The sequence below is a fragment of the Pomacea canaliculata genome, linkage group LG9 (assembly GCF_003073045.1).
Source record: "Pomacea canaliculata isolate SZHN2017 linkage group LG9, ASM307304v1, whole genome shotgun sequence".
Taxonomy (NCBI): Eukaryota; Metazoa; Mollusca; class Gastropoda; order Architaenioglossa; family Ampullariidae; genus Pomacea; species Pomacea canaliculata.
In genome coordinates, this window is record NC_037598.1 from 12366531 (window position 1) to 12394394 (window position 27864).

Consider the following 27864-nt stretch of genomic DNA (forward strand, 5'->3'; position numbering starts at 1 on the left):
AAATACTTTGCCATAAAATTCCCCTGCAATATGTGCATGTAGGCATGTGGATTTGTGTGTTTGTCATGCAGGTGAATAAGTGAATTACATGCTTTGATTTGACAACAGAAAAACGTTTTCAGGTAAAATTTGAGACAGCTGTAAACTTACTTCCAGCTCAAAAATTATCTGTCAAATTAATATTTTCTTGAAACAATATATGGAGCACTATGAAAACTGAGAATAAAGAACAATCAGCAAAGAGACACTCAAATAACAACATGAAGCATAATGACTTCATTATACAGCACAGTAATCTACAGGTCACTACACCAGAAATAGTAGCAAACTAGTAATTAAACAAAGCTAAAAATAAACTTTGCAACACTATCAGGGAAGCACATGGTTTGAAACAAACAGAGGTATTTATATGTGTTTTATCTTGGTAGAATTTACCTGCATTGGAAAAGGGATATTTCAAAATAAGCCAGATGGATATGTTTAAACTAAGACTACATTTGTGTCAAGTGAATGAGCTATATACATATGCATGGATGTGTTCTGTACCAATAATAAAACTAGAAAGCTGCAACATAAAGAAACCTTGGTTCTTCTCTAATCCAATGCATTCTGTTGAAGATGGAATGTTCACTGAAAAAAGAACACATCAGAACTAGTTCACATAGCGATTTCTGCAACAGAGCAAATAACTTTTTAAAATCTTCCCCATCATTTTTTTCTTTCGCTGTTAAGGTGCATGGACTTTTTATATATATTTTGCAGAACTTAATAACAAAATAGATCAAATACTTTTAAAAGAGAAATCAGGAAACAGTAACGACTGAGACTTTCGTGAATTTGCTGAGAAAGATGTGCAGGCAGACTAGTCAACAAATAGATAAAATAACAGAAAGGCTTAGAAGGACAAGCAGTATGTGAATTGTTATTAGGAATAATGTTCATGGAACAGATGTGTTTTAATGACCATTTAAAGGTTCAGTGGCACATATGGAAGGGGAGAGGATTCCATTGTTTTGCAATACAGTAACTAAAAACCCTGTGACCATGTGGAAATAAGAATAAGATAGCTTATTCTGGTGTTATATCAACATATTTGAAAACATTACAACTTACTGTGCATAACATGGAACTCTTGATAAATATTGAGGATACAGCTATCTGTGTTTCTTGGACTGTTTTTTTCCACGGCGTGAGTGGTCTTGAGATGATTTAGGGTTGCTGGTGGCACTGCTTTCAACTGGTGATATTGGGTGGTCGTTTTCATCCAGCTGCTATTGTTAAAACAAATTCTCAAGGGTCAAGTTATTTTTGTAATTCAGAAGCCCAAAGAGAACAAAAAATCTTGTTCTATTAATACAAGACAGTCCCTAAAGGATAGTGCAGCCACTCCCACCTCTCTTAACATTCCCACCTATCTCACATACTTTCACACCAAGAGGAGAGAGAGGTAAGAAAGATAGTCGAGCATAATAGTAGGACAGGAGCTAAGCCCTGACTGTGGAGAGAACTTTACAACTTCCACAAACCCATAAAGTAGAGATGGGATTAAAAAAAAAGATCAAAACACAAGAAAATTAAACTGAGAATAAAAAGACACAAATAAACGCAAAGCAAATACAACACTTAAGTAAAAATACTTGGAACGTAGAACACAAATCAGCCAGGTATACTTTGGGAGATAGCCAAGAAAGATCTTTCAAACAACTATATATATAAGCACCAAACGAAACATCCCCATGACAGATCACATTGGGGTCACCGAATTGTCACAAACACTATTCAACTAATTCTTAATCCAATGCCACTGGCTTACTGGTCATACTCTGGTGTAGTTTACGATAATTTGTAATTTTTGAGTAAAAGAAAAGGGTGCGAACTATTGTTTCCGAAGGTCAGATTTTTCAATTTCGATGAAAGCAAAATTTTCTGATATTTTATCTAACTCGACTCAAATACATTCGTGATTTAACGTAAACAAGCACGAATTTTTTTACCTGAACTGATTTTGTGATACAAAAAACTTAACGTTAACTCGTCATATGAAAATTTACAATGTTACCCGGTTTCAAGAATAATTTTAGAAAGCGTCTTTGAGTTAAGAAAATGACTATTTTGAAGGAACTCGATCAAACACATTTGTTTTGTCTAATTACCTGTTCTTCGATGCTCTTTGGTAAAACAATTACAGACAATATGCAAATTAGCTGAAACACGGCTCCTAAAAATAAGGCATAATAAAGAACTGTGTCAACTACCGTCGGCTCATCAATCGCAAGCGCCATGTTGGGAAATCTGAGTTAGAGTCCCTGGACATATTCCTTGGCGTTTCTTCCCATAGACAAATTTGGTTATTTGGGTTCTACAATAAGCACTAATACCATTACTCTAACTTGTACAAAAATAATTTGATCTCGTTGAAATATAATAGACTGCATTGCTAATATAACTGCTATTTAAAATTTTTATTAAAAAAAGGTAAAGGAGCTCGCTGTTCGTAAGTGTAGGGACAATGAAACACAAACACATTTAAATGTACGGGATGTATATTATTTAGGTGGGACCAAAGGGACACTTTCAACTCTCAGTTAAGGAGCGAAAGATAATTTTAAACTTATGATTATATTTGTTAACATTTACATCAAACGACAGCAGCAGACGAACAGAGCTGGACGGAGCAGCAGACGAACAGAGAGTACACATGTACTTGGCCCTGGACGATTCACCAATCGTTTTGTAGTACGAGGTCACATGATCGTTTGAACCACGAAATACAAATGGTGAGTTAGAGGAGAGAGTTAATCTATGAGTTAGCAATGGTTTAGTCGTTGTTATCGTGATCATTGTGCACTTGCTTTAAAAGGCAATGGAAATATTCGTTTGCTTTTTCAAAGAAAATCACCAATGGTTATGTGTTATTAAATGTAGCGGTTACGGTTCAAGTAATATAATTTCGTGAAGCAACGCAGGAAATAGTATAACGATTCCCAAGTAGTGTTGTAAGGGAGTCACAATACTTGAAGCTGATCACAAGTTAAGAGATTGTTCTATGAGCAAGGAATTTTTATATACTTTCATGGAGATATGCATTAACATTCTCTTAATTTAAACTGAAAAATTGCAAAGCTTTTTGTTGCCTTTTTTTCCCCCCTGGCGACGTCTCATCCCGTCACATTACCAGCACTACAGTAACAAGCAAGAAAAAGATGGATCACGGTGAGGGCATCAGGTGTTTTTTTTTTTAATTCTCATGATCATGTCATGCACAAATTTATTCTAGATTGTGTAATATGCATACAATAATCTCTTACCTGTATAATAGTTTATATGTGTAGCGGAAAAATGAATGACACAGTTATGTCTTACCCTGTCTTGTTTCCCACTTTTTGATGTCCAAGGGACACTACTTTAGGAGGGCCCAGGACATCATGATACGTTTTACATAGTGGAAAGAAGCTAAAATTGGTATTATGGTTAGGGTTGGAGTTCTTTTTAGTTTTACAGTAGATACATTGTGGGGAAGCAGTAAAGTAGTTAAGTAGTTTAAGCTCTGGCGTCTGAACCCAAAGATGCACCAGTTTGATATCCATGAGGAATAATAAACTTCCCCTAGTCAGGGAACCACGTTCATGGAAAAAAACAAAACAAAACAAAAAACTGCCCCAAGCTGGGGAAGAACCTCACTTCCTAAATGTAATGACACAAAAAAAGTTTAGGGATGATCTTTATCTTTCACTTTACCATAGCGTATAAAGCAACCTACTGCGGATTAATTAAGTTGTATTGTACCTACGTCAATGCAGGATGGTAAAGATTTTTTAGATAAAATTTTGTGTCATTTTTTTTAGGTTGCTGTGAAATCAAATGTGCTAGCTATGTTATTCTGTAATTAATTGCAACTGGTGTTGTGGCAAAAGTATGACTTGCAGAGTTTAGGGTTTGAATCTCAGTTTGTTCAGGTGTGGTTGGGGAGTTTTTGCTTTTGGCTTTTTTTGGTAGAGATCATTTTGTGCTTACTGGTGTAGAAGTGTGCATACAGTATTTATTTCATCAGACAACATTAGTTTAGGGGGGCATCAACAGACAAAATGATACAAGTTCTTGAAGAAGTCACTGACTGATCATTTCGTATAATACTGTATAAGCATTTGATAGTCCGCTACTTTTTTTCTCTTAAATGGATGCTTAAGTACCACATAAAATGTATTAAGACAAACCTATTGTTCTTGTATACAGTTATAAAGTGGATGCATTCTTTAAAAAATTGCCCATGTTATTTACAAAGTTTATAGTTTTGCTAATTTTAGGCTTCTAAAATAATAGTATGTTAAAAGCTAGCAATATTTGTAAATTACTTAGGTTCAAAATTATTTATTAATTATTTATTCCAAATAAAGTAAAAGTTAACTTCTTATGTTTGTGGCATTTTCTTAATCATTTTATTTCTACATACAGCTGTTTGTCCTGTGGACATTCTCATTGACTTGTCTGACCCAATTGATGACAAAAATAGCCTGATTGAGGATGACAAAGAAAATACTCCACTTATAAGAATTACAGGTATGAAATAAAGAGGGTGTTTTAGTTTACAATAAGAATTTTATAAAGCATTTGATAATCTGAAATAAGCTGTCGTTTTTTTTAAAATAATACAATAATATTAAAGTACACATAACCATGACTTTCTGTGTGTAAGAAAAACTGATAGCAAGCAATGCTGCTCTGTTTTATAGTTCAAGTTTTGTTTCATTTTCTTTCTCTGTTTTAGACTCTGTTGAATTAATTAGAAGGAGCAGCTTTCCTCTTTCACAACCTTCAAAGTTTGAGGAGCATGTTTTTCAAGATGTAACAGACAGAATAGAGCAGAAAGATACAAGTCCAGGTAAGCAGCCAGAAATTAATAGATTTTCTTTCTTGTAAGCCCAAATAATCAGTCAGAACTGTGTGTTTAAAATCATCTACCTGTTTCTAGTATTGTCCATGCAATCATTACAGTTCTATAAAAGTTTCTGCCCTGTTTATCCCTACAGTTAAATAACCATGTGGTTTTTCCTGGCCCTTTCTTAGGCCCTTAGGTTAAATTTAATGAATTCTTGTTTTGCTCTTTGAAATAACTAGCTGACTTTAAAAAATGTTCGTTGCATTGTAAAATGTCTAAAATGAAGTTGTAAGCTTATGGATTGGAATCTCTCTCTCTCTCATACACACACAGAAGTTCGACTGATTGAAGAAGAAGAGTTTGACTTTGATCTTCCTGTATCTTCACCTGAGAGGTAGATTTTGTGAGAAAAGGATCATATGACTGATGCAAATGACAATGAAAAAAAAGAGAAAAGCTTTTTACGCTTAGTGTTCTTTTATTCAGTTGTAAGAATTTTTGAGTAAGTGTTCTTTAACTCAGATGTAAGAGTTTTTGAGGAAGTGACATTCTGCATATTTGTACAAATGTAGAAAAAATATCCTTTTGTTTTAAAACTGGATGTGCTGATTAGAAAAATGTTTGTTAGATTGTTTTAAATATTTGCAGTATTATTTAAAAAAAAAATCTGACATTTATTTTACATTTCAAGGTAAAAGCAGCTTGCCCTATCTAAGATATTAAAGATTTAAAGACAGATCTTAGATATTAAGATGATTTGATGCACTTTACTGAGCAACTCTACAAGTTTTCATCACTGCAGGCGAGATGGTGGTGATAAAGCAGTTGATGGAGATGAGGAGGATGAAGTGTTTATTGGCCCTATAGGGTTCATGGAAAAGTGTATAGCTGCTGGGGTGGCAGAGGAGGTTATCAAGCCACTCAGCCCTCTCCGACCTGATCAGGTTGCTGAGATAGCGAAAGAAGCTTTCCTTGTGGCCCACCGAATAGTAAACATGACAGTGATCACACCATCGCCTCAGAAGTCCTGTTCACCTAAAACAGTTACAAACTTTCGACCTGTGTCCTTGTTTGGAAGGAAGACGCACACACTTTTGAACAAATACCAAGAAACGAATGATCACTCAAAAGGTGATAGTCAGGATCTAAATGGTTCTTCCACAAGTCCTCACTTTGGTCACATACGACAGGAGACTTTCACAAAAGAACTGCCAGTTGAAGAGCTTGTAAAGTTTAAAAAGGAACAGTCGAACAGTATAGCAGTTGATGATGATGCTAAGAATTCTGAGACAGAAAGTTCAGCATCCACTGTGAAAAGTCATCCACCTGCCAACAAGTTGCAACTGGCATCTTCCAAACTGCTTCGCTACAACAGAAGTCAAATAAATCTTGCAAAGGTAAGCGCTTCGTAGTTGGAAGACTTTATGAATTCCACATTCAAATATTTAGATACATATAAATTGGGATGAAAGTTTCTGTTGAAAATGTTGGGATGTGCAAGTGTTGAAATATTACTTTGACTTTCTTTGAGTTGCAAAGACCCCTGTAAAAAAAGAAATTTCAGTAATTCTGCCAAGTATTTTGGCAATTTAACAGCTTGTTATTCAGATCTGTTTACTGTTGTGGGATTTTTAGTAATCATACAGGAAATTATCAGAATTACAGGCATTATGGCTAAGGCCAAAACATTGTTTGATCTGTAACCAATTAAACACATTGTATCAAAAGCACAGGTTTATTCCTAGGGTTGCATGCTTTTTGAGAATTATTACAGGTTTATCATTCTAATCCCTCCATCCTTTTTATGCTAACAGTCTATTAATCATGCATTCTTATTGTCTATGCACCAAGTTGTTTTAGTCTGAATCACTGAAGCAGTCAGAAAAGGGTTTTCTTCAATTGTCAGTGTATATACTTTTGAGGACACAAGTTGATATGGGGTTTATTTACTGAAAAAAGTTTTCCCTCATCTCAACTGCTACTTGTAACCTAATACTTGAATGTAACTTCTTTAATAGTTTATTGTTCTGCATACTTTGTGTCAGCCTTCAGTTTGACTTTTTTTTTTTCAAACTTGCTTGGGACAGACGTGCAGTTTTATTCATTAAAACAGATTCATTGTTTATTTATCAGATTAAGAGATGTGTAATGGCATCTGTCATGACCATCTACTTGCTAGACAGTATGAGAAAAGAAAATTAATCGATAATTATATTTCATACTTGCTGATATTCTTGCATTAGTTGTTTTAGTCACATAATGTTTTGATATTTCCTTTTGTGTCTTTCTTACCGGTGACAGTTTGGAAGAAGGTGGTGAAGATTACGCAGGACAAATGAGGGGATGATTTATCTTATTGAGTTTGCACATGTGTATGCATGCACACGTGTTTTGATATGTGCTGCAGATGTAGACAAAATAGAGAAATGGATTTTTGAAATGTCGTCATTGTTCCATATTCATTTTTCATTTTTTTTTTTAAATAATATTTTTTTTAGGTTGACAAACAACTTTCATCATCATCTGCTGTTAGAAGTAAAGAGGAAGAAGAGAATATACAGACAGAATCTACAATAAGGAGAAGCCTACAGCCTCCTAAAATGGTAATTTGACTCTTCAGCAATGTTTGTTAATCATCAGTGAGGTGGATGGATATACAATGTGTCGTTCATTGCCATTGTCCAGAGTTTATGGGGTTCAGTCTGGATGTTACTTTCTAAAAAAAAAAAAAACACTGATGTAATTGACTGAAGGCTAAATCTGTTTATTAATTTCTTAATTTGTCGTATCTTTAAATAAACTCTAATTCCACCTTGACCTGCTTGCGCAGTCCAGTGGCCAGAAAACTCTGTTCCACAAGGTTCTTAAAGAAGGGTCACCCACAACTAGCAGTTCAACTATTGCTGCTTCCGCTAACGCTGCCAGAGGCAAGACTGGCATTAGGCGTTGTCAGTCAATGATTCAGAAGGTTTCCTGATTTGCTGCTATGTTTTCACTCTTTTATTATTTGTATTTTTTTTTTTTTTAATTTTGTTCATTTTGCATGCAGACATTGTTACAACAGAGTATGTTTCTTATAATTTGAAAATATCTGATTTCTGTATTGAATTGATTTTCTGTTCATTTATTTAAATAGATCTCTTGAAAATAACTGTTAATTTACAACTTTACTAGTGTATCTAATTCTTGAATTGCAAACTATTAAAGTTTAAACAAGTATACTAGTACACTGAAATCTAAATTAGTAAATTTGCTATCTTCTAAAATGTAAAGACATCTCACTTAAATTTGCATGTGATAGATGATTTATATAACAATAACTTTTTTGTGTGCACTCTTTTAAAGAGTTATGTATTCTGTCCTCTTTGTTAAATATTTGTGTTTTTAAAATTTTTATTTGGCACACAGTGATCCCATCACCAGTGACAAGCTTATAGCACTTGCTATAGTCCCATTGTCATTAATTTAGAAACAACTTGAACTGCTTATTTAATTACAGGATATACTCCATTGTCATCTTATTCTTATCCCAAATCTTTGAGCTTATAAAAAAAAACTCTGTGCAATAAATTTTTATTTGGGTTACAAACAGAGGGATCTTTTGTCATGTATTTTCCAACAGGGTCTTTTTTTCGTTATTCAGGAGTGCTTTTTTCAGATAAATATAAAAAATAATTGTTCAGTTAGGTGTAAACAAAATTTTGATTTATTTGCTTTAAGCTTTGTTTTCATTTGTGATGTGTGAGAAATAAATTTCAAGGTATATAGCTACATGGAATTAATCCCTCTTCTGAATGCAGTAGTTCCTTGTCTAGAATAGTGCATGCTTGAGAAAATTTGTAAAATAACTTGTCCAGTTGTTGGTCAGCATCTAATGCTCAGACACCAAGATTGAGTCAAGCATCCTTTGATCTTTGATACAGTTTTAGCTTGTCTACACTAAGCTTGTGAACACAAATATAGGAAAGAAAAAGCCAGGGAAGAAAGTATTACTGTTCTACAAAGTTCTTTCAGGGAATGTGAGAGTAAATAGGTTGTTGAATATATGTACAGGGATGGGTTCTATGAAAGGCAGACAGAAAGAATAAAGTAGAATATGGTTGCATGTGCACCTGCAATTTACATCATATTTTTCTCTTTTTATATCTGTCAGGAGTTTTTAAAGTCATGAACACAATTTTTTTTTAAAAATTTAGCTTGAATGATTAATGATAGGTTTTCTACATCAAACTACATCGGTTACATGCATGTTTCCTGAAATAACTTGAAGCATTTTTTTTTTAAACCTCAGCCAAGCACTTTGCCAATGCGGGGGTTGAGACTAGCTGGTCCATCACAGAAATCTGCCGTCAACACTTCAGTACAGGTAAAACATGAAGGTGTAAAGGTAGTCCCATAACTTTTCAGTCTTTTGGGGAAAGGGAGTGAGACATTTATTAGTGCACTTAATCTTAGGGTCAGCTTCTCTCTCTCTTGTTTTATTAACTGTGATAATGATGATGCAAAGGGAAAAAAGAAGAAGAGCTAAAATATTGTGGTACTATCATTTGAACACTTTAAAAAAATGTATATCATAGTATAGATTATTAATCATATGAGCAATTACAGTAAATTTTGGTCTGTTGAGCACACCTATATATAACCCACAGCCACTTAACTTAAAAAAAAAAAAAAAACCTCTACTTTATTCATAAATAAGCTGCATTGGTTTATAAGCTGCAAATATATACAACTTTCTCAATGGCCTGGTTGATCACCTTCAACTTGAAAGTTGCCTTGTACTCATTTGGTCTCGTTTTCTCATCGTGTTGAGCAAATGATCTGAATGCTTTAATTGTATGCATCTTTTATTTTTCAAATGTTAACAGTCAACGTGGAGCTCATTTAAAAATTAATCGCCAACAAGCTGCAGGTTTTAAGGCTGGGGAGAAAAGATTGCTTATAATAAAAAATTTATGGTATATCAACAAATAATTTATGATCGATTCTTTATGTGAACTTCATGTCAACTTTTCAGTCATTGAGTCTTTATCTTAACAGCAAGGACAGAAGGCTCAGGATAGTCTGTTTGCCCTTCCACGACAGCAGGCTCCAGTCATGGACAGCAGCACTGGGATGTCCAAAGGGCCGGCAACCAAGCCTCAGCTTATACAGCCTGGTCACCTGCAGCGCAGAAATCTGGCTCAGAATCTGAACAAAACAACTCGTCTAGTTGCTGCTGGGCCTCTTAAAGCCACCACTCAGGCAGCATCAAAGAAGGGCGAGACAGTTGAAAGACCAAGTATTTTTATATTTTTGGAATATTTGTTTACAATAAAATTTAATGTCAAAGCAATACCATTTCAATGGAAGACATTTAATTTGCTTGTCCATTGCAGGAATAATTTCACACATAATAATCTAAGGGGAAGTTTTTATGGACAAGGTTTTTTAAAAATCTGATATTAAATGTTACTGATGCTTTGGTCTTTAGTATTTCTTCTTGTTCACAATAATGTAAGCATTTTAAATGTTGTATTGTAGCAATAAAAACACAAGAGTAAATATAGAAAACTACTGTAAACAATAGAGGTTTTTTGCTATTCCAGATAACCTCATGCTGCCCCAAGGCAACACACAGTGCCCTGAAATGCCGACAGGCATTGAAAACAATGCTAGGCCAAAACTCTTGTCTGTTACCAACATCATCACTCCAGTCAAGTCATCTAGGTAGGAGTGGTGCTCAGTTAAGACACCTGTAATCTTGTGAGAGGTGAAAGTTTCTTTTGTCTGCGAAGTTTGAAATGGAATATTGTTGAATTTTTATTTTACTATTGTTTTCTCGTAGAAGTTAAAAAAAAGCATGTTATGCATCGAAGTATCTAAATTTTGTGCATTATATATGTACCTTGGCTTCACCTTTGTTGAATGTTTTCGCATTTTTCCCCAACTGTGATTATATTGTCAACTTTTGTTCTATCACTTCACTTTGGGAGTCGAAGAAAACTATTTTTTTCATAATTTTTAACTGCTGCACACACACACACACACACACGCACACACACACACATGCATGCTCTGTACATTAAGCTGTAGAACCCCCATTGTGTTAATACTATGCAGTGAATCTGCATTAAAGTGGGTTGGTATATCATTCCGCTCCTTTTGATATGCTTGGCACAAGATTTGGCAACTAATCTTGCCTCTGCACATTGGTACAGCTAATCCCAACATATTCTACTGGGTTTAATTTGTCATCAGTGGTTGTTCTTACACTGTATTTATAATAAATTAATAAGTTAGTTTGCCTTTTGTATAAATGTATTTGCACCTTATTTAAATTGAAAGCACTTAGGGTTTCTGTTTGTCAGTTCTTCAAGCTCTGTGTGTGATAGTACTCCTGGATCAGTCACAAATAAAAGATTGTCTATGCTACCAACACCCTCAAAGAGTAAAGGAAGCTCAGTGTCATCTTTGCCTCTTCCAAGGTAAGATCTCAAAGATATAAAGGTAATCTGTTTATGCTGGGTTATTTTAATTTGGGATTTCATCGACATGATGCTTTACCATACCAGCTCACATGACAATGTACAAAAGTGCTTTAGTGATTACATTTATGGTTAATAATGCAATACCATTTCTTCTTTTAACTTTACCAGACGACAAGTATTAAGAGCTTAGGGACTACAACTGCTCTTTAACTTAAGGAATTCTGCTGCCAGGAGCCCCACTGAACCCAGATGCATTTGTCCTAGACCACTATAAAATTCTGTGGATTTTCCTTCACCTTCCAGGATACTCCAGTCACTAAATGCTTTGTGCTGTTGCATGTCTAGAGAGGGGATTCACTTACCACTTCAAAATCTTTTTAGTGAATTTGTTGCATGGATGAACAGTCAATGAGAATTCGATGACAATCCAGTTTGGTCATTCTCAGCACAGAAGTCAAGCAAAAAAAAAGATTTTAGTCCACAAAAAATGCATGCAATTGCAACATATCTGTACGACAAGGTAGAATTGAACAGTAAAAAACATACACCGTACATGCAAGCCCTCTTTGATTTGTACAGAGCATGAGTGATCTTAGACACCAATATTTTGTACATATTCTTTCATCGTTTTGTGGATGAGTTTCCATGATATTTTTGTTTATATCTTTTCCATAAATCGTCACAGCCCTTTGTCACTACGTAGCAGCAACAGCAGCAATTTGTCCTTTCGGTCTGTGCCATCATCCAGTGATGCAGGTGACTCTCCGATGTTAGATCCCAAGAAAACAGTCAAAAACAGACGGCTTTCGGGTGTAAAGGTGAGACAGACATTGATAAGAAAATAGTTTAAATAAACATTTTCTGGGGGTTTATAATCTGTGAGTCTTAAACAAATGTATGCCTGTTTAATTAAAAATAGACTAAAATAATAATTATATTTACTGACATGAATGTGTGTATTCATGTGCACAGAGCAGCATATTTTTTTGAAACACTGCTGCATTATAGAACTTATTCTTTAATGTGGTATGCATTATCTTACTGCACCAGAGAGTCTCAAGTAGTTAGAGTAAGATTCTTAACAATGGACAGAACTAAATTTTAGTCTTTTTTTTAAATCTTGTAGTTAAGAAGCATGTTTGCTTGTCCTTGCTGGCTTGATAACTGCGTCCATTTCATTTTCTCGTATACAATGTATATGCTTGTTTTAGTTATATTAGCTCTTTGCTGTTTTAAACACAAGATGTTCTGGCATGTAGGGTGCACTTTTCAAACTTTAATTCAGCTTTTAATTTCATACCAGTTTGCAGTGGCTTTTGAGGCTGTGGCTGTCTAGTAACTGTTTAATTTTAACACATTACAGTCAGTTTTTGATGTATCTATACCTTCATGATGATGTGATCCATCATAATTTTTTTTTTTTTACCGATCCCTCCTCATTTGTTAATGTGCATATATATATATGTAATCTAAAAAGCATTTTAGTCTCATGGTGACATCTGTCAGCAAAGGAAACAAGGATATCTTAGATTTGCCTTTATGCATCCCAATAATCTAGACTGATTTTGTAAGATGGGATAAGATTAGCTTCCAAAAACATTTGTTTTTGTTTTTGACATAGTGAAATAAAAAGTCAAGTCTAAATCAGGGAAAATGATTGAGACTTTGGACTTTTCTCTATTTTTTTGTTGTTGTTGCAAAAGTTCATTTTAATAATTATTATAAAGTGGCAGATTTTCTGAATGGTTTTTCCAGGGAAGTTGTACTAGTAGTGAAGTAGAAGGCCCTTCTCCTTTAGCTTTCCAGGTACGTATACATTGAAAAATAACAAAAATTTCTTCAAAAGTCTACGTTTTGGACTCTTTCAAGTAAATTTGCAACAGGCCAATTACTGTAACCTGTTGCTTTAATCTGTTTCTCTAGACAAATTCATAAAACTGCAGAACTGCCGTTTTAATTAACAGTTTTTGTTTTTTGCAATTTAAAATCCTAGGCTTGATCTCAAATAAATTTGGTCTTTAGAGTCTGTTTATGAACTAGTTTGAATAATTTCTTAGAACATCTTTATTTAAATGTTGGTGTAATATTGTGACAGCAAGATCTTTCATTAAACAGAGTACTGATATTGCCTGCATATTTAAAGTGAATGCACATGTCCGCATGCAGCCTTCTGAGTCTGACTCTGTCCTATTTAACAATACAGTAATCCCTCGCCACTTTTGCGCTCCTGCTTTTGCGGCTTCACTATTTCACGGGTTTTTATAAGAAATTAATGGGGAAAATGATTTGTGCATCTATGATTCTTCATTGATTTTCTGCAAAATTTGATCAGTGGAAACAAATATATTTTATGAATTTTTAGATGAAAAAAGCTCAAAGTGTTTAAAATATATTACTAATATTAGTTCTAACAATAAAGAAATATTATTAATAATAAAATTAATATGAATTACAGTAAATAGTGCATGTATTTACTCTGAAACAAGAACCAGCATCGCTTGCCTGAGACGCTACGCACCTACACACAATTGTAAACAACACACGATTGGTTGGTTAGTAGAGATGTGACCAACCAGAGAGTACTTACTGGTGGCGCGCTGTGTACTTTTTCGTCTTTACGCAGCTTCCTCATCTCTGGGTGTATTATGTGTTTGTTCTTTTATTTACTGTAAAGGTACAATACATGTGCAGAACAGTGTGGGAATAGTTATTAAGGAAATGGGAAAGGTTTATGTAGCGTAAAAGTATGGGAGAGGGTTTATAAAGCCTTAATATAGTGTATAAATACATAAATAAATATACCATTTTTTATTTTGCGGATTTTCGGTTATCGCGGATGGTTCTGGAGCGCATATCCCACGATAAACGAGGGATCACTGTATTATCATTCTGAGATTGATTGCAATGGGCTGGTAAAATCTTAAGCAATGTCACTGTTCTATTGCAATTGATTGAATGATTCGCTCTCAAAGTTTTCTGAGCTTGTAATGCTCTATATATATATATACACACACACATATATACCTTAAGCTTAAAAGGTTCCACTAGGCAAAGCTTAATAACATTTGTATCATATCTCACAAGGTTGATATATGGGATTCTTCAAATTGAGGTGATTTTTTTTTTTTTTTTTTTTTTTAATTTGGTAAACTGCAGTTTGATGGTTTTAGACATTTTGCTTATCTCCTCTCCCCAAGTAATGTTATGGTTTGCTTCGCATAATCATTAGGAGCCACTCACTGTCCACACAGTGACCTCATTATGTCCTGTAGTGTTTACAAGTTACACACCAACTTTTATTATGTCCTGTAGTGTTTAAAACTTATAAACTGTCTCTTATTTATTTTTTAATTTTAATTGTGAAAGTCTTTTGCAGCCACGCAAGCCTCTGGTTCAAAATACACCTGAGGTTCCCAGACGGATACCTTCAAAGTGGTCTCCAGTGGTGCGATCTAAACCAGCAGCTTTAGATGAACAGGTTTCCATGTGTACCAAGAGACTTCTGAATAAGTAATTTCAATAATAACAAAAGTACCTTTGAAAGAGGAATTCCTTGTTTACCTGGTATTGTAATGTGCATCGAGCTTCCATCAGCTCCTCTGAAACTTCTTGGTTTTCTACATCTTTTGGCATGTATATTATTTTATGTATGTTTCTCCTGTTAAATTATACTTATATGTTAAACATATCTGTAGTTTTACAGTCACTCTGTCATAAAAGTGCATTGTATACTATCAGCTTATCTTCAAGAAGTCACATGCTTATCTTCATGCTAGTCACAAAGCACAGAAGAAATTTATTCGACGAGTGTAGGATTATGTACGTATCTGTATTCAAGATTTGTTCCCTTGGTTTCCTTTCTAGTTAAAAAGACTGGTCATTTTACAGAATATTGTTTGACTATTTGAGCATATTACTAGTAATGTCAGTGCCATTTGCTGTCTGATTGTGTAGTTTGTTTGTTTTTTTAGTTGAACCTTTTTTTTAATTTTCTAATGTAAGAAGCACATTACAAGAAATAATTGTATCACCCAGTTTTCCTTTAAGTAGGTTTTTTTTTAAAAGTTTTATTAATTTTTTTTAAAAATGATTCCTTACTGTAACAACCTCAAGACCACACCAAGCACCTCATGATGAAGAGTGATTAAGCTGATTAGTTGTTTAAAACTGAAAAATTTAATAAGGTCTTTTCATCTAAAATAAATAAGTTTCAAGAATATACTGAATATGTGTGTGTATCTAAAAATCTGTTGTGATGGCATTCCACAAAAGTGAACTAAGTTGCACTCTTTGAGCCAAAAATATAGTTTCAAATAGTTTGCCCCCTTTAAAAAGACAAATTACACTTTTGTCTCCCTTATGAAAGGCAGGGCCTAAGTTTTTAGACAGCAGAACGTTCATGTAAGAATGATTTTATTTCAAGTTGTTGGATGCTAAAATCTCTTTAACAGATGGAGAGTGATGTCCCTTCGCCTAACTGGCTAGAGGGTGACTGCTGTCCCTCACTTTTCATATTTGCCCATTGATCTGCTTGGTTTTGTGTCTAATGTTCATCAGTATATCTGTTATGATATTTGCTACCTTTCTAGATGGATTTCTGTATCTGCGCCACCTTTTGTCTTTTCCTGGTCCATTTTTTTCTACTGTCACATCTGCACTATCTTGCCATTACTTAGGTTTTAAATCTGCACATCGGCAGTGTCAACTTCAGACTCTGATTACCCTCCTCCAGCTGCCTCAGAATGTTGAGCTATCACGGAAAGCTTTCACACAGTGCAGGCCAGTCTGCAATGACTAATATGTATCTCCGGGAAGCCCAATGAAATATGTCACCAGGCTGCTCAGACAAATCTGATACTGATGGCGAAATGACCAACTTGTTATTGAAGCCTTTTACCTGACTACCATACTTTATGCCCTTCCTAATATTAGTAGCTGGTAAAGTTCACAGATTCAAGAGTGACAAGAGGCTAAAGAAAGACAAAATTTATGTCAGAAAAATCAGTAACAAAACAGTGTGCTTGTTCCAAATCTTGATTCTTCATCAGCAAGTAAGCCTTACGACATCAACTCCCCATCACTGTCAAAAAACAAGGTGAAGGTCATTCTTAACACCAATGAGTAGTCATCATCATCATCAGAAGTGGTCATCATGCAGTTTGACAGTGTTGCCTGTGTCTATCAGCTATATGCTATGATAGGCAAAGGTTAGAAATATACAATCCACAATGCATCTAGCTCAGCATTTGCCAACAGAAATGCAGGTGGCTGTTTAACAGATTGATCTAGAAAACTCGGATCATGAGTTTTCTTATGTACTCAAAGAAGTTGTATTAACAAAGCAGTTACAACATGAGACTATTCTCCCACATTACTGTAGCTTCGTTTATTGCCATAAACTGTGGACAATCATGCCTGTTATGAGCTATGGTTCGTGCTGTGACTTTCATAGCAGGACTGCCAGAGCTAGCGGTTACATATATCTTGTGGGATGTACTGCATGCTCTGGAATACTTGTGTAGCGGAGGTGTCAAATGCAGGGCCGTGAAGGCTTTGTTTTAATATTAGCTAGTGGACAAGTGTGTCACAACTCTCTCCACCATTGTAGGGTACCACAGCCTGTGAACAGTCTATGACTACCCCAAACATGCTGTTGATAGCTGCCAGGGGTTCAGTCTGGAAATTTTTGAACAAAAGAATCTGACATTTATAGTGTGGGCATCTTGGCCTGTGAGCTGGCCAATGGACAAGCACCCTTTATAGACATGCCTATTACTCAGATGCTGCTAGATGAGATGAGTGGAACAAAACCTATGCAAGCTTACTCTACTGCCGTGGGAAGTTCCGCATACTTTCTGGTTTTATTCCAAAATTGACAACTATATGCTGTTAGAACACTGCACATACATGATAAATGCTTTGTGTAAAGCATTTTGAGTTCACCTTAATGGTGGAGAAAGGTGTTATAGAAATCATCATTTACATTTATCCTAAGTATTCACGCTCATGAAGCCTGAGCAGTGAGCTATTTTCTAGTTATCAAATAATTTTTGTAAAACAGCAATAAAACATTAAATGTACACTTAACCGTTAGAAACAAAGCTTTAGTAATCTTGTAAGCAAACTTTATTTTAAAAGTTTATATGTGCTTGAAAATATAAGTAATGTGTACTTGTACCTCTTTTAATTCCGCAGAACATCCTTTAAACCAGGGGTGGGCAATTAATTTTCCCAAGGGGCCGCATGAGAAATTGGGATGGTTTTAGAGGGACGGACTAATACAGTTAACTCAGTTTTACCCAATACTGTATATATAGTATATATACTGGCGGGCGGGCCGGTCAGAGACAGGAGGCGGGCCGGCCTTTGCCCAGGTCTGCTTTAAACATTACACTATCGTTTCATAAAACATGCAAAAGTATATGAAGTCTTTGATTCTTAATGTATAAGAAAATGTTATTTTGTTTTTAAAAAAATCTTTTATTGGAATGTAGTCAACGTAAGGGCATTTTGTGCATACAAACTTTCTGATTAGCCTGAATACTTTAATATTCTAATCCTTATGTTTAATAAAACAGAGGTTAAACAGCTATTTCATGTTGAGTTTCTGTCTTCAAGAAAGGTTAAAAAAAGTAAAGTTGTGGGGAAGAAAAAGTGTGAGCATTACTGGACAGTAACTAGTGTATAAATGAAATATTCCTCCATGTACCTCTTATGACTTTACTCTTGGAGATTAAAATTAGCTGTTTTTTATTGTTAGCATTATATATAATATAATGTTTCTTTGCACAATTTTCATTTAGAATTTACTATCCTATCCCAAAATGTTCAGATGTTACCTCATGCAAGACATGAACGTTGATTCTTGAAGTTATTCCATAAAAAAAATTTAACTATCTTGAAACACTGAAGCAACATAAACATTACCCATACTCTCCAGTACTATTAACTTCGTTGAAGCAAACTTTAAATGCATCAACTTCAAACCAACATTAAACATAGACAAAAAGTCAGTGAAAATTCATAGCAGCTAAAATGTGGAAATCTTAGCTTTGTGGTTGTAATTTGTGCCAGATATGCAAGCAGGTCTTAATAGTCATGAATTTTCTACACCTCTATTCAAGAAAAGAATTTTCAAATTAGACATATTCTTGTAACAGTGTCAAGCCATTTTATTCTTTGTTCTGCAACCAAGGAGTACTCAGAATGTCTGTGATGTCATCTCCCCCAAAACCTGCAAGAATACAATGCTAACATCATATTACAGACCCTAAGGCCTTGTCTCTTTTTGTCAGTGCCGATGTGTGTAGATAGGACAACAGCAAAATTTATTCCTTAAGCATCTCATTTTCACTGGCACTGGTTCATGTGATTTATATGTGCATGGAACATTTAATATTTTGGTCTAACATTTGCAAAAGCAGTCTATATAAACTCACCAATGGAGGGTTGCTTCTGAACTGTGGATTTTGTGTGCCATCTACTCCTGCGCACCACAACAACTTCAGTTAAAGAAACTGATGGGGAAGAGATAGTACTTGATGCCTGAAACATTTCTCAATGAATAAGAAATGGTACTACATTTCATTTGTCATAGATACATCACATTCCACCACTTTCATTGTCTGTGACAAGTATCTATCTGTCCCAGATAAATAAATCATTGTGTAACTATTGACACATCACTCTCACTAGAGAACCACAATGCGGTCTGTAAGTCAATTTTTGTTGAGCTTTGCAGACCGTTAAGTTTCTCCCACCAAGAAACTTGTTTCTGCATTGGTGCTGTCCCTGCTTGGCTACACCAACTCCATTTGTCAAGCTTCCGAACAGCCTGCTCTATAAGCTTCAAAGAGCCCCAAACCATGCTGACTGCACTGTCTTATAAAAGTGCTAATCCGATCGTATGACCCTATTCCTACATGAGCTGGACTGGTTGCCTGCACTGACTACAAGGTGGCCTCATTCTGTTACTGTTGTCTTCAAGGCCTTGTCCTAGGATAGCTGAGTTATTAAAACATTAAAATCAGCCCAGGGGTGGTAGTTATGAAACAAGAGCAGGCCACTGGGCTGGGGCAAAGTGAGAAATGCAAGGACAAGCATCTTGTTTCCAAAGTTGTAAAGTGATGTCCAGACCCCACTGATGATGTTTTACTCCTCAGACCGTAGTTATAAAGCAGTGGCAAAGGTGTCAGAGAAAAAAAAACCATGAAGTAGTGTCTGCAAGGTCTAGACTCTCCTTTATAACTTTGGAAACTAGACATTTTGCTCTGGGAAAACATCTTACTCTCGCTTCATAACTATGGCCCCAGTCTGCTTATGCTGCATCTGTCACATTATCAGACAAGATAAGCTTGGCTGCTGCTCCTTTTCTTTCTCTGGCCCCAGTGTCTAGAATGCTTTGACATTGTCACTTGCTCACATACCATCTTTCATACTTTCAAGTCTGGTCCTAAGACCCACCTTTTCTGGGAATACATTAAGTGGATGGTAGATTTCTCTTTTCATATCTTCTGCACCTACATGCACGTATGTTTTTTTCTGTAGTTGCCTTTTTCTGTGCATATGTATGTGTGTGGGATCATTTGCATTGAGCTTGCTCATGGAAAAGAAATGGACTATAGAAATGCTTTTGTTATTGATGTCAATGTTCTGCACAAGCATTTGCTATAGGACTTACAAGTAAAAAAACAATGTTATCATTACCCCCAAAGTAAGCCAGATAAAGCAATAAAATCTGTAAATGTAAATACAAGGGCCATTCAAGATGCCTATATTACCAATGGTACTTTTACAAAACACTGCTTTTATGAAAGGGTACATTCCTGGGGCTGTAGTTATGAAGGGAGAGCGAGTCAGCACCCCAGGTCTCAATGAGGAACTTAAGAAAAACCTAGTTTCTGGTTATAAATTGGTGTCCATACCTCATGGACACTACTTCATGTTTCTTTGTCCCAAAATATCTTTGCCACAATTTTATAACTACAGCTTAAGGGCTAAAACTTTTTAGGTGTTTAGAAACAACTTGATAATTTTGGAAACAAGACACTTGTCCTTGAGTTTCTTGTGTTGCCCCTGGGCAACGACTTACCCTAGCTTCATAACTACTGCCACAAGGCTCAAAACACTTTGTTAATTTGCCATAGACCAACACTCCTTTATCATTACCCCTTTATAAAGAGAATCAATCATACACTTGAGTTAATTTCAAACCAGCAAAAATAGAAGTAAAAAAATAAGGCATACTCTTCAAACAAAAGGTTTTTAGTTTTCGAGGAAAAGTATTATTTTCAGTCTGATGAAAGAGAGCAAACTAAAGATGTAAAAGTTACCAGACTTGCACTTAATTCACTGATTTGTAATGAAAATTATCATGATGTTTTTTTTCCCTACCTTAGATGGAGAATTCTGTTGATTCTTTGGTCTTTGACTGTGTAAAAACAGAAAATGAATTTGAAATAATAGTTATCCTGCTTCAAAATAAATATTATAGGAATTGGATGTAGCCAGCCATATGCTGTGATATCTGATGGCATTTGATTCAGTAAGAACAGTACAAAATTTCTAGTCATTTTGACAATAAGAAGACCATTAACATTTACAAACAAAATCTGTATTTTATGGATCAAAATTATGATTGTTAGCCTTGATTACCTTTTAAGCATAAGGCTGCTTATGTCAGTGGCCAGTGTGAGACCATTATTTGGTATTCTTCTAGCAGCAGTTAACTTTCTTTTATTTTTTGATACTTTGTGAGATACTGCTGAAAGCGCAGGTTTGTTAGAGACAGGGGTCTCCTGACACTTTTTCTTTGATCTTGATTTCTTCTTGCTGCTACTTGATTTCTTTCTCTTCTTTTGTTTCTTCTCTATTGCTGCATTTTTTAGATTTGCATTTGAAATTTCTTCGATTCCATCGGAAAAAGGCAGAGTTTGGGCTTTATGTACTATATGGGCACCTGATGTAAAGGGTGTTGGAATCCTGTCTACTTGTTTCTGTGGCAGAACTGCCACTACTGGTGAAGGTTTAGCTTTACAGAACAAAGTTGCCTGATCTGACTTGGACAAAGGAGAGATTCTTGCTGTTCCCTTTGCCATATATGGATAGATACCAGTGCTCTCTTCACTGCATTTTTGTGAGGTGGTGTGTGTGGGTAGTGGCTGCCTGCCTGCACAGATATGGGAGTTTGACAAAGAGAAGCTGTTCAAGTGTGGATGTAGCCATACATTGACTCTTAAGCTCATTCTGAATCCTCAACACTTCCTGCAAATGCCTGTGATGCAGCTCCTCCAGTTGGTGCTTAAGGTCCGCATGGTGCTCCTCCATCTTTTTTTCAAACTTGGGCAATGACAATGGCATGACAAGATCCGATGAGAAGTGCCTAGCAGCAGCCTCGACAGACAAAGTCATGTCAGTTACTAGGGCAGCTTGAAGGTTTTTCAGCTGCTGACCTTGATCGTAAAGCTGATGCTTGAGCAAGTCCTGCACACATTTCTCTACTGTCTTGGCCTGTTTTGTGAGCAGAAGCTGAATCTCCTTTCTAATGGTTTGTGTCAAGACCTGAGTATCAGCTGCAGCTCTCTGTTTGCTATCCCCCTTTCTGTCACTGGAACACAGCTTCTCTAGAAATTGTTTGATATCTTGCTTCTGTGACATTGCAGCTTCTGCCAGCAACTCCTGAAGACTGCTTTGCCACTTTTGTTCTTGCTGCTGAACAGTACTGCAAAAATTTGTGATTTCCTTTAGAAGTCTGCAAAAAAAAACACAAACAACAACATGAAATTAGTGGGATACTCCTTCAGCCAGTATGTTTTCACTAAAATATTTTCCTTTAAAGAAAACTATTCAAAGAATGCAAAATTGCAAGGAATCACATAGGAATGAATTCACTGTGAATACCAAAATCTTATAATGGAAGCCAATAATGTAGGTCTTGTTGATCTCCTTGCTGTCTTTGTCAAATGTGTTGCCTTTTTGAAGCTTAATACTAGATTTCAGTGCAAAAGTTCTTCTAGCCCTCTAGTTTCATGCACAGAAAAATATAGTTTGATGTAATTTTTGTTGAATTATTGAAAATTACATGCAACGACAAGGCTATAGACCACATCTTTACTGATGGCATTCACTTTCTCAGCATGAGTAGCTACACTGATTGAGAATGCAATAAACTCTTTGCTTTGAGACCATCTTCCATCATTAAGTCTGTGTGTGTGTGGGTATATTTTGTTTGTGCTTTGGTTCAGCCTCTCCTTTGGAAAGTGCTATAGAAATCAACTTTATTATTATTACTTTACCATTTACTCAGCCGTTCTGCGAAAGACATGACTGACACAGTCTGGTGGATTTTACTATGGATGTTAACAGTTGCAATAAATATGATTTCTGTAAAATACTTGTTGCAATAGTGATGATAGTACCTCTTTTCCATATCCTTAATAAGTCGCTGGTTTGCATTTTTGCTCTCCACATACTGCTTGCCTTGATTTGTCATCTGTTTTTTGTACTGATTCAGTTGCTGACACTGTTGCTTTGATGTTTCATGGGCCACTTCTAGAATTTCCTTTATTGCACAAACAGATAACACTCTGATGTAAAAGTCATATATACCCTTTACCTGCAAAACTTTCACATTATAAAAAAAGATAAAAAGTATTGCATTAATGTATACAAGCATTATCACATAATGTTGGATGCAGTAACAGCACAAGAAGGTGAGTAACTCTGTTGATTTTCTCTCAAGCGTTGACCAGTAACACCATCTGGCTTTTTAGAAAATGTTTATGATTTTTAATTGTGTTGTGTCATTCGCTTCTTGTTTGTGAGTCAGCTTTCACACACTGAGCAATTAAAATATCCTCCTAATGAAAAGAAGATGCCATTAGGAGATTCAGTAGTGGTACACCTGTATGCCTGTTATCTTACCGAAGAAAAAATATCATGAGGCTGTACATTTATCTGTATGACGCAGATGATGATCAATCACTGACCTCTAGCTTGTTCTTGACAGTAAGATTTGGAGAATGTAATTCCTGGCACACTGTTCTTGCTAAACGCTTTGCATCTTCTTCTCGGTCTTGTGTCTGCTGCTGACTTTGCAAGTGTTTCAGCTCTGCAGTTTTCTTGGGGATAGGTGTGAGGATGATTGATGCAATTGATAAATCAAAATTTATAAATAAATCGCCCATTGACTTATGTACATTAGCACCATAGGCCTGGATCATGACTACAGTTCTCATGCAAACTTTGGCCACTTCTCACTGATGCAATAGTGGTGCCTTAGCTAGCCCAGGTCCAGTGAGTTAAAAGTTTTACATGCAAATTTGGATTGTTTCAATGTTTTAGTACTTATCCTCTAAAGCACTTCTAAACAGTAGCATGAAACCATCTGTTACCACTTAATTTCGTAAATGACAGTATAGATGGTTGCCAACTTATGATGTGGGTGCGAAGGCAATATGCATTCAGTAGAAACTGAATGCTGATTTCTTTTGGTGGGCTAATGATATGCAGTGTGATACTCTCTTACAACGGTAAGCTGTAGGGTGTATTAATTACATTTTGGACTTATTTTCCACTTCTGATGGGTTTACTGGGATGTAACCCCATCATTAGGTGAGGACCATCTGTAGTCTGCTAGATGTTGTTCTTAAATGAAACAAAAAGAAAACACTTAACAAACAACTTTTTTTCTCCCAGCAATTAGCACAAAGACACAAGTATAAACAGCGTAATCACTACTGATGTTATTTTTACTGCTGTTAGACACACCACTGCCAGTTCATGTTCCAGGTCATGTACCCTTGTTAGGATACATCTTTGCTCTTCCACTGCATGCAGCATTCTGTCTTCATGCTTGCAGATGTCCTCCAAGACTAAATACAGCATGCCGAACATGAACATCATTTAATCTACTTTATCTTCACACGTTTTTTAACATGACTAATAAATTAAAGTATTGCAATATTAATCCTTTTCTCCACAGCTTTGGAGGGAATGGATAAAAGGGAGTGCTCTACAGCAACATAGCTAGTGATATCCAGCATGGATTAAATTAATGTATTTTTAATGAAATATACATTCTTTTGACTGATTAGCATGATAGCATTAACATATCTAGCATAAAAATGATTAAGAAAAAAGTGCCCATAAAATGCAAAAGCAACCTCCACAAACACGCATGAATACTAAAACCTAAGCATGAAAATATATATAGATTAGTTGGATAGAACTAAACTGGGTAATAGGCAGTTTGTAAGTGCAGTTACCCAGATGAGCTTACATAAATATAATCAAGTTTTTAATGTAAATATAAGTGCCAATATGACTTTAATCTTATGAGATTTTTTAATATAAATGCTCATCAAGATACAAAAAATTTTTTTTCATGAATTTCTTCTTTTTCCAGAAGTGCACTTACAAGATTTTAAAGTTGCATTGAATTTATCTCCTGAGAATTCTGTGGATGAATCAAGCTTGAACTTTACAGCATCTAATGTGGATTTAACCTGAGGAAAATAACAGAAAGATAGGAACTGTAAAACAACTATTTGGTCTAATATAGTTTTATGTGCACTATACTGAGAGTTTAGGAAAAAAAATAGACTGCATGAAATTATCAAAGAGTTGTAGTCATTCAAGCACTGGTATTTCAACAGCTGAAATTTCAGATATGGTGATGATAATGAATTTTGATGCTATATTTACCTCCTTGGTGCTCTCTTGAACAATACTGACAACTTGTTGCAAAAGGTCTCTGTTAAGATTAAACAAAAACAAAGCAAGAGTAATTTTATGACCATTCTATGCTAAGGGCAACCAAAAACTATTAAGAAATGTCATTAATTTGGAAACACCCTTTAAATTAACTGCTCACTTTTCATCTCTTTCCTTTGCCCTGTTTTGAAAAATGTTGTACTGCTGTTGCTCTGTAAGAAACGCTGGCAAGGATTTGTTGCCCTCTTTTCTTTCTGCTACTGGGTCTCTCTTAAGCAATGTTCCTCTATTCATCCACTTCTCATACATGGTCATCTTTTTATTGCTGGTGAGCAGACCCTTTGGATATGCAACACATACACACACTGAAGAGATTTGTTCTGTTCCATTTATTTTTAGTTAATACCATCTTCAACTAATAATTCCCCATTCTTCCATGAAGGACAAAACATTCTTTGATTTACAACTGCCATATTACACCCTGCCATGAAAGGCCATAAATGCCTATTGTGGACAATTAGAAAGTACATCTTGACTGGAGATAACATTACAAAATAATTTTAAGTTAATTCTTGAGGAGGAGTTTACAAAAAATTTTGCTTACTGCTCTACAAATATTTAAAACATGAAAAGTGAAAATGAAGAAAAGACTGCTTGGGTATATATACCTCATTTTGTGATCCTGAGAGTTTCTGTGTAAACAAATCCTGTGATCGAACTTGGGAGAATTCTGGTTGTGACTGCTGTATTTGAGATGAGCATAATAAAGCAGAATCTCCACTGCAGCTTGTTCTAAACCAAGTAGCAAAGCAAGCCATGATGAAGGAAGACTTATTCTAAAAAAATATATCTGATACTGCTTCTTTCTTATCTTTCTTGGTATTAAAGCATTCAATGGGTTATAATTAACCACGCAAATTTATCGAAAGAGCTGCTCTCATGTAAATTTAACAATAGGTCATAAATAAAAAGGGATATCTAAAAATTAATGTTGTTAGGCTTACAAATAATACATGCTTGGAAAAAGACTGTTAATTTTGACAATGTAAATTAAATTTAAATAAAATAACCGTGGATGGAAGACAGTTTATTTACATTTGTTGAAAATTTCCCCATTAATACACTGATAACTTGTAAAATTAACATAATCTATTTGTACATACTATTATTATGGAAGTCATCAACAGCCGTGAAGTGGTACCATCGAACAGGATCGATTAATATTAAGAATACAATTCACTTCAACTAAAATGTTTGTTCAAGTGAAAGTACAGACCAACCTTTGACTGTCAAATAACATTTCTTGGGTTGAATTTAAGTTTCTGAACATTTCGTGTGAAGTTATAATTCTGCTAGCTATCCATCATATGGTGCGCGAAAAAACTGCAGACGACAGATGCAGAGGATTTCAAGAAAGCGTTACTTCCCTTGGGTCGCTGACTCTTGCGTGTGTGTGTGTGCGCGCGCATGCGCGTGCAGGGATCTTTGCTGGAATATGCGTTTGTGCTGTTTGCATATGTGTGTGTGTGAGAGAGAGAAAGAGATGATTTTTTTTTTTTATTTGTGGGCTTTGCACACCTGATGTATACACTCACATAACGACGTAAATTAGAAGACCACTTATAGTGATCTTTAGAATTAGTTATAATTATAACTTTATCATTATAAGTGACTTTAAGTGGAAGACATTTGGTGTTAACTACAAGTCTTTGAAATCACTGACAGCCTGATAAATGTGAACCATGCTGCTAATGGTGCTGCTAAAAAGAAAACAAAAAAGGTGGGATGGGGGATAATACTTCTGACGATCTTGCAGACATATATATTACTCGACAATTACTTATTTGGCAGTCATTAATTCAATACTTTCATTTCTATGGCGGATTACATCAAAGAAAGAATTTTATAAATGTCATGATGTTTATTTTCTTGAAGATGTGCTGCAAGATATTTGGGATAGAAGGAATTTCACGAAAATTTTTGCATTTTCAAATAATTGCTTACGTTCTGAAAATTGGTATTTGTGTGTAATTTTTATACCATTTTTCTATAACGATAGAACCATAAAATTTCAATGTAATGCAATGCAGACAGTTTAGGTCAAAATAACATATGTCATTATGATAATAGGGAATCTTGGTCATGCATTTGAAAAGTGATTACATACTTAATATGACAGATGTTTGTCTCTTTTCCACAGACGAAAGAGAAAACGAGTTTTGGAAAACTCGGGTTGACATTATTTAGTCAAGTTTGTGGTGTTAATGTTAACGTGTGGATGAAATATTTTATGGTCTGAATAAGAGTAAAAACGAGAGCGATTTTTAAATAATTCATAGCTATTAAAAAAAAATAGCGGTTTGTTAAAACCTATGGTTTCATCTGTGTAAGCTACACCGGTGAGTAAGGCTGAACTTTACAGGCTTAGTGTTTATTGACAGCTGCCCTAGCAGCAATGGAAGCCGAAGGAGCAAATGCTTTTTTATTTCGTAGAGTAGAGGATAAGAGGTTAACGAAAGATTTTGTGTATAAAGATTTTGGATGACTTGATTTCCTGATGGACGTATGTTATACGACTGTATCAGGTTTTTGTTTCTTATGTTATTTTGCAGATATGTATACTGTTAAATATTTTACTAGTTTATGTGTAGTTGATGTCTTTTGTATTATATTTCAGTATAGAATGAATACTTAAAAAATCTAAACAAACTGGGATTAAGCAGGTATACGGAACAAAAAATCGCAGCCAGATGTATAAAACTGCGATACGCGTGCTAGTAAAAGCAGCAGCAGCAGCAACAATAG

General features: G+C 35.2%; 2 protein-coding genes across 7 annotated transcripts; one reads left to right on the top strand and one right to left on the bottom strand.

Annotated features, from left to right (window-relative positions):
• The first annotated feature begins 2657 nt into the window (after positions 1-2657).
• LOC112571650 (flocculation protein FLO11-like) lies at positions 2658-17936 on the top strand. 3 transcript variants are annotated; one of them, XM_025250805.1, is made up of 15 exons: positions 2659-2777; positions 3179-3213; positions 4453-4557; positions 4766-4879; positions 5210-5270; positions 5679-6273; positions 7375-7479; positions 7707-7844; positions 9168-9242; positions 9917-10157; positions 10465-10585; positions 11227-11343; positions 12032-12164; positions 13102-13152; positions 14723-17936. In XM_025250805.1, exons 2-15 carry the CDS (start codon positions 3204-3206, stop codon positions 14858-14860), a joined length of 2004 nt encoding a protein of 667 aa, XP_025106590.1. In that variant the 5' UTR covers positions 2659-2777; positions 3179-3203; the 3' UTR covers positions 14861-17936. The 3 variants fall into 3 exon arrangements, with proteins under 3 accessions (XP_025106591.1, XP_025106590.1, XP_025106592.1); XM_025250806.1 differs by lacking the exon at positions 13102-13152 and having other exon boundaries at positions 2658-2777; XM_025250807.1 differs by lacking the exon at positions 7707-7844.
• LOC112571651 (reticulocyte-binding protein 2 homolog a-like) lies at positions 17458-26512 on the bottom strand. 4 transcript variants are annotated; one of them, XM_025250810.1, is made up of 12 exons: positions 26340-26512; positions 25728-25851; positions 25220-25398; positions 25051-25099; positions 24764-24851; positions 24115-24218; positions 23334-23465; positions 22764-22906; positions 21001-22096; positions 20740-20776; positions 18786-18832; positions 17458-18580 (listed from the first exon to the last, which is right to left on the bottom strand). In XM_025250810.1, exons 1-9 carry the CDS (start codon positions 26387-26389, stop codon positions 21469-21471), a joined length of 1497 nt encoding a protein of 498 aa, XP_025106595.1. In that variant the 5' UTR covers positions 26390-26512; the 3' UTR covers positions 17458-18580; positions 18786-18832; positions 20740-20776; positions 21001-21468. The 4 variants fall into 4 exon arrangements, with proteins under 4 accessions (XP_025106595.1, XP_025106593.1, XP_025106594.1 ...); XM_025250808.1 differs by having other exon boundaries at positions 18786-18891; XM_025250809.1 differs by having other exon boundaries at positions 17458-18596; positions 18786-18891.
• Between the last annotated feature and the right edge of the window lie 1352 nt (positions 26513-27864).